At 47.3% G+C, this 7,314-nt stretch overlaps 1 protein-coding gene across 1 annotated transcript; it reads left to right on the forward strand.

The window, feature by feature from the left end:
* The first annotated feature begins 398 nt into the window (after window positions 1-398).
* On the forward strand, window positions 399-3,265 carry LOC143325703 (forkhead box protein B1-like). The gene has a single exon (XM_076738971.1). The coding sequence runs from the start codon at window positions 935-937 to the stop codon at window positions 1,880-1,882; it is 948 nt and encodes a 315-aa protein (XP_076595086.1). The 5' UTR covers window positions 399-934; the 3' UTR covers window positions 1,883-3,265.
* Window positions 3,266-7,314: the final 4,049 nt, after the last annotated feature.

Genomic DNA, 7,314 nt, shown 5'->3' on the forward strand with positions numbered 1-7,314 from the left:
CAGAAACCACTGTCCAGCACCGTGTGTGTGTGTGTGTGTGTGTCATCTTAATGATCATTGGATGTGTTCGAAGCAGACTGAGCGAGAAACAAAGCAGATTAAAGGCGCTCAAACAGCAGCTCTCAGCGGCTCTATTTGTCAATGCAAATTGGTGAGGCCCCCCCCCCAACACACACACACACACACACACACACACACACACACACACACACACACACACACACACTGCGTAAAATGGTGCCAGACAGACGAACATACCTCCAGAGCGCAGCGCAGCTCCGTCAAACAGCCCCGAACACCAGGCTCCTGTGGTCGGATTCTCTCAACTGTTTTTGCCGCCGCGCCTTCAAGTAAAAGTGACTTGTGTTGGCTTAGTGCGTCCATGTAAATACGTGTAAATGAAACCACAATGTGCCCCCGTTTCCCCCCTGAGCCCACTCCCCCTCCCTCCTCCTCCTGGCTCTGATCATGTGATGGTGAAGAAGTGGCCCATTAATGAAGCTCCTCTCCGGGGGTCTTTTCTGCTCCTGTCACCGCCGTCCAGCCCGCAGACGGGATAGACTGGGAGAGGGACATGGAGGAGGCAGCAGCCGCTTAGCGCAGCTCAGCAGCGGGGCAGGAGGAGGACGGACACCGCGCTGCACCTGCCGGGGACCCGCAGCAGGCAGGCAGGAGAAACAGGAGGAACCAGCCGCTGCTTCTTGAACTTTTCCTCAACTTCGCGGCGGAGTTGCGACTCCTGCACTGTGCGTGAAAGACGGGACAATGCGTGCCGAACGCCAGCAGAGTTTCTCCTCGTGCGTAACGCTGTTTTGAAGAGTTGGAACAGTCTGGACAAAGTTTGGAGGGAGTGAAGCTAGTCTTACCAGCTCTAAACAGACAGAGACTGAACTCATCCCGGCCCGGTCCGGTCCAGTCCGATCCAGTTAGAATAATGCCTCGCCCGGGAAGGAACACGTACAGCGACCAGAAGCCTCCGTACTCTTACATCTCCCTCACGGCCATGGCCATCCAGAGCTGCCCGGAGAAGATGCTCCCCCTCAGTGAGATTTACAAGTTCATCATGGACCGGTTCCCGTACTACCGGGAGAACACGCAGCGGTGGCAGAACTCCCTGCGACACAACCTCTCCTTCAACGACTGCTTCATTAAGATCCCCCGCAGACCGGACCAGCCCGGCAAGGGCAGTTTTTGGGCTCTGCACCCGAGCTGCGGCGACATGTTTGAGAACGGGAGTTTTCTGCGGCGCAGGAAGCGCTTTAAAGTGGGCAGCATGCAGGCCACGGACCCGCTTGCGCCCAGCAAGCCGCATGATGCCGCCCACTACCTACAGCAGCAGGCCAAGCTGCGGCTCAGCGCGCTGCACGCCGCCGCGCACCTCCCGCAGATGCCGGGCGGATACAACCTGAGCCCCGTGACCCAGCCGTCCAGCTTCAAACACCCGTTCGCCATCGAGAACATCATCGCCAGAGAGTACAAGATGCCGGGCGGGCTGGCGGCCTTCTCCACCACCGGGTACCCGCTCCACAACCAGCTGACCCCGGCCTGGCCGCACGTGTACGGCCCCGGGATGATGGACACCGCGGCTCCCATCTCCATGGCCACCAGCGACTACTCAGCTTACGGCATGCCGCTAAAGTCCATCTGTCACGGCGGGCAGACTCTGCCCGCCATCCCAGTGCCCATCAAACCCACGCCCACCTCAATGCCTGGCCTGCCGGGGTTACCGACACACATCCCGGCCTTCCTTGCGAACTCTCCCCAGTCTCTGAGCCCCACATCCCCGCAGACGGCCACCGGCCAGAGCAGCCCGGCCGCGCCTGGAGAGACGCTGTCCTCCTCGGCCTCCGCGGCACTGCAGTCCGCGGTGGCGGTGCACTGACGGGAATCTGTCTCTTTTTATAAAAACAGTTCAAAGGAGAAACTTCCTCACCTCCAAAGCAACGTTTCATCTCCAGGACGCCAAGTGCGCGAACGCGAGGACGAGCGTCAGTCATCAGGATATTTTTATTTTTATTTTTCGTGAAAAGAAAGAAATTCATCCATCAAAGCCTCAAGCCTGAACATGTTTCCCATCATGCAAAGAAACAGCAAGTTGACCTCTGACCTCAGTCAATAACGATAAGAATTAGATATATTTTGTTTTTCCTGTGAATCCGTTTTATTTTCAGAGTTATGACAGAAACTAAAATAGTTTTATTCAGTTTATTTTACTATTGTTTTTTGCTCCACATTCCTTCAGACTGACTCCAGTCAGATCATGTCTTGACAAATTATCCAGATCTTTTGTGTTTGCAGCCTTTTCTTCTCAAGCAGAAAGAAAAGTCGCAGATTAATGACCTTTTAAGATTTCTTTCTCTTCACTGAGGCCTCTCTGCTGTTTCTTTTTTGCTCCCGAAACAAAAGTTAAATCTTAAAGGAAGTTCATTTTGGGATTTTTCTTCCCAAGGTGTTAATAAATGCAGCAAAACTCAAGAGGAAAATCTTCATGAAAATGCAAACTAGCTTATGGTAAACCAAATAATGACCCAGTCTTTTATCCTATTTTAAAATGTATTGTTTTATAATCCATAAGAACAATCGCAGAGATGAGAAGATGAAATAAGACTTGAAATCATATATTTATGTCAGAGGTTTAAAGAAAACCACTGGAGGTGTTTGACCATGAATGCAAGGATCCACTGTCTCTGATGCACTTTTTAAGAAATGAAATCTAGATGTTTTTTATTCAGTAGCTGACAGCCGTGTTGGTTCAACTTAAGTTTTTTTAATCTGTAAAATGACCTGCTGTCTGTGTATTTGTATTGCTGCATGCTCCTCCTGTCTGAAAAGGTAAAAGAGATTCAGTGTTTGTACATTTTTTGGGTTGAAAGCATAAAGCATGAACATGAACAACGGGCTTTTTATTCCCTGCGCTCTGTCTGCTCATCCAGATCCATTAAAAACCCTTCCTGGGAAAATACACAAGAAGAGGCCTGTTATTCACCTGCACACTCACACACACTCACTCACACACACACACACACACACACACACACACACACTAAGGTTTCACATTTCAAAAGGAAAAATTGTAGTTTTTACTCCATGAATCAGCTGGAGGTGTAGTGACAGAGTTTATTAAGGTTTTCCTGTTGTTATGAGATTACTGTGGCTTTTGTCTGGTAAAATCTCCAAAATGTCCAGTTTCCAGCTGAAAAACGAGTCGCAGCTTTCAGATTTGATTGAAAGAAAAGGTGGAGAGAGAATTAAACATTACGGTTCGCTGTCATACGGTCATCATTGACCAAATGTCGAGACATATTTCACATTTTTCTAAACTGATGAGAAAATTTAGATTTGACCAACATGTGAATGACAGATTTTTTTCTTGACATTATTAAAACATTTGACTCAATAACCATGAATTGTTTTTACTGTGTGACTTTAAACCCTCTCACCAGCACTGAGATGACACTGTGATGGTGTTTATACGACTTTATCTCCCACCTGTTGGAGAGTTTTCTCAGCCTGAAGCAACATGTCATCTATTAATGCTCCGACTGACCTGAAAGCTGGAAAATCCCCAAACTGAAGCTACACGATTTTCAGAGACAGCAAAAAATCTGACATTAAAATTAATTTACTGCCAATAAACACAGTGACTTTAACTGTGAATGACTGGAAACAGAAATAACATGTGATTTAATACTTATTATTCATTTTCCTCATTTCCCAAATTAATTTCACATTTTGTGCAAATAAAATGCAAAACTCAGTAGATAATAAATAAAAACGAAATATCAGTGTCCCCACAGCGTGATCGTGTTTGAGAAGCTCCTGGTGTGTTTGGAGCCTTTGTGAAATAAAAAACTACTCGACAGTATGAAACACTTTAAATCAGCTGCACCTCAAACAACCACTGCAGCAAAACGCTTATTGTACATGAATTAATCAGTGATAATTAGAATAATACCGGCTGTAGTAAAATACTCACAGGGCTCATTTCTTAGTACGATGCGTACTTTGATATTTTGCTGGTGATAATGAGATACTTGTACATTTTCAGTGCAGGACTTTTACTTGTAGAGGAGTGTTTGACAGTGTGGCATTGCTGCTCCACAGGTCTGATCTTCAGGTTCTGCAGTTTCCTTCCAAACGCCTTTCACAAAACAAAGGGAAGCGTGTCTCATGAAGGAGTTAAACTACACGTTATAAACAGACGCAGTGTTGAACAGCGTCGATGTTTTTAACTGCAGCGTCAGTCAAATGTGAACTCTGACTCTTTTCCGGTGAATATCGGTTTAACGCTGAACGTTCATGCGTTTGTCTGATGGCATCAGATTTGTCTCCTGGCGTCCGTTCAGTTTAATCGACTCTCTGCTGCAGTTCTCTAAACGCTGAAAGACGACAGACAGCTCTTCTGTGGAGAGAAAAGCTCGTCTGAAGAGCTTTTTCTTCTTCCAGAGTGACGGAGGTCTGGTGTGTAAACACTGGCCGGTTTGTGGAGAGCGGTGAATTAGCAGCAGGCAGCGTCTGGGCGGCCGTAAGGGATTAGCCAGTTAACACTTCCCTGGTGCCAAACACAATTGTGCGCCGTCAATGTGTATAGGTCTTTGAGTGTGTTGCCGAGAGACGGCGACTGTTACCGTAAAAATGTCAGTTTCTGAACGCCCCCCGCCCACCCCCCTCCACTCCTGAGCTTTGTGACCACACACAAGTAAAACAAATGACATTTAAAGAGGAAAACTCTGGCCTGCTGTTATTGACATTCCTGCTCAGAGAAGAAGAGTGAAGAGGAAGGAAGCTGAGAGGCCGATGCCTCGTCCACACGTACACACTGCTGGTCAAACGTGGCGTTTTCTGTGCGTTCTGGCCTTTTCGTCCACGCACAAACGCACTCTTAGGTCACTGAAAATGGAGCTTTTGGAGAACTGCTTTGTTTACATGAGACCATTTTGTTCGAAGGTGGACGTGGCCGAAGTCGGGCTGGTTCAGGACGTCTTTCATGTTTCCATATAAATGTAGTTACACTTCCATGAAATTGGTGATGCGAGGTGTCAGAATGCACTATGGGGGTCACTGCTGGACAATCCAACACCCCCACCACACAGACCTGCTGCCAACATCAGCGGTTCTGGACGAGACCTGGTTGCTAGTTTACGAATCCTGCTATAACAAAGGTCATGCCTTCGCATGAAAGCACCTGATTGGTCAACGCTAAGGAACATATCATGGGAGATGTTACGCTAGGTGCATCAGACAAAAAGAATTCTGACGCACGGGACTGTTCATTGGGGTGTGGCGGGGCGTCCCAGATGCTGCCCGAGAGGTCGTTTAGCATGTGAAACAACACGGTACAGGCGGCCATGGTCATTCATAATCTGACGCTGGTAGTTCATCAGCCATGACGTCGTCTCGAAACCAGTCTAGATTGGTGTAGTCTGATCACGACATTTTCTAGTCTGTTCACACTGATATAGACTAATAAAAAATAATGTTAATTTTGTAAGAAAGTGAAAATATTGAACAGTAATGGACTGTTTAGGCCTAAATAAATAATAGTTTTTTTTATTTGAAATCCGGCCCCCACAATCCTGGTCTTGGGCCAAATGTGGTTGAGGACTGCTGGTCTAAAGGCAGACGCTGTCATATGTTGTACACAACACGTCGTCATACCTAAACAACAGAACGAGTGCTTTGTCAGTGACTCCCAGAACAGCATATTTGACTGTTGGAGAGTACCAGCGACAGGTGCACCTGACGAACACCTGGTCAACGTTTGGCTTGGTGAAGGCACCAAAACGACTTGGTTAGGTTTAGGAAAGGTTGTGGTTTGGGTTACAGTAAGTAAGTTCAGTAAGTTAACTTATGTGACCTAAGTTAAGCACATTACTCCTGTAAGTTAGAATAAGTCAGCGTTGACCTTCGGTCTCACTCAGGACATGGACAGCAGCGTCTCAGGTGAAAGTCCTGTGTTTGTTTGGGGATCGAGGCAAAGCAGCCAAACAGCTGATTATTTCACATCCAGCAGCTCCAGAACAGCATGATGATCGACGTGGACTCGTGTGTTTGTCTCCTGATGGACGTCACTCCAGTCTTCTCTCTCTTCTAGCTCTGTTTTTGGTCTCCTCCAGCTCTTTAGCTGCTAAATGCTCCACCATGTTCACCAGCTCGTCTCTGACCGAGTCTGTCTGCTTGCTGCTGCTCAGCAGGTCGTGATCAGAGGCTTTTTACAGCTTCCTCTCTGAAAACGACGTGATGAGAGTGAACCACAGTAAAAGCAGATTCAGCTGATCGTTGTCTGTACGTTGATCAATACCCGAGACAACAGCACACGAACACTCATCATGTGAAATATATGTTTTAAAAAACCCACTATAGACACTTAAAACACTGCGAAGGACTTTCTTTACTGCTGAGGTGTCTGCATGGAAACATTTAAAAAGCAGTCCTGAAGCGTCTGACCGTGTGACGGCAGCACCACGACGCCGTGTCTTCGTTTCAGTTGAGTGAAGCTGGACAGGATGTTATTCAGGTCTGAAATATCACCAACACAATTAAAGTTAAATATCAGCTGGATGTCCGACGGCAGCGGCGGCCCTCTTACTTGCTGTCGGTCGGGCTGTAATTAATCACGAGTCTCTCGCTGCCGTTTGTGATCATTAATTAAAGACTTAAGGGAGAGGCGTGACAGCGAGGTGTCCCTGAATCTCTCACCAAAGCACTAATTAACAAACAGTTTCTTCAGCGAACAGGCAGCCCTGTGGAGAGGGATCAGATCGAGGAGGAGAACAACAAGGAGCAGAGAAGAACATGATAACGGTGATGATGATGACACGCCGGCGCACAGAGCGTCCCGCCCCCGCCAGCCACACGGCAACATGGCTTATTTACATTGATGAATGAATTCATCAGATGATGAAACGCAGTGAAAGAAGATTTTTACCGTCATCAATAAGACATGAGGAGACAAGCGTCACGCTGCAGGAGGTGAGAAGACGAAGCATGACTGAAAACAGGAAACGCCTTTATGCCCGTAGACCTAAAAGAAGGCAGAAAAATATGTGTCACCATCTCCACGGAGGTTTTCAGCCTCTTTTAGCTCATAGTTTTGGTTTTGTGACTCATTACCTGTCTGGTTCAGTAGGAGGACAGACGCAGTCAGACGAGCTGTGAGCTTGGTGAGAGTGTTTGCTTGTTTTCAACGCGTAGCTTCTTCTGTAGGTTTTGGTCTTTCGTCCACTCAAATGCAGGTTTAGGTCTCTGAAAACTGCTTCCAGGTGGAGACGTTCAGACGCTTCAGTGCTCTTGGTTTGTGACTCAGTGTGTTCT

This window comes from Chaetodon auriga, chromosome 1 (genome assembly GCF_051107435.1).
Source record: "Chaetodon auriga isolate fChaAug3 chromosome 1, fChaAug3.hap1, whole genome shotgun sequence".
In the NCBI taxonomy this organism is placed as follows: Eukaryota; Metazoa; Chordata; class Actinopteri; order Chaetodontiformes; family Chaetodontidae; genus Chaetodon; species Chaetodon auriga.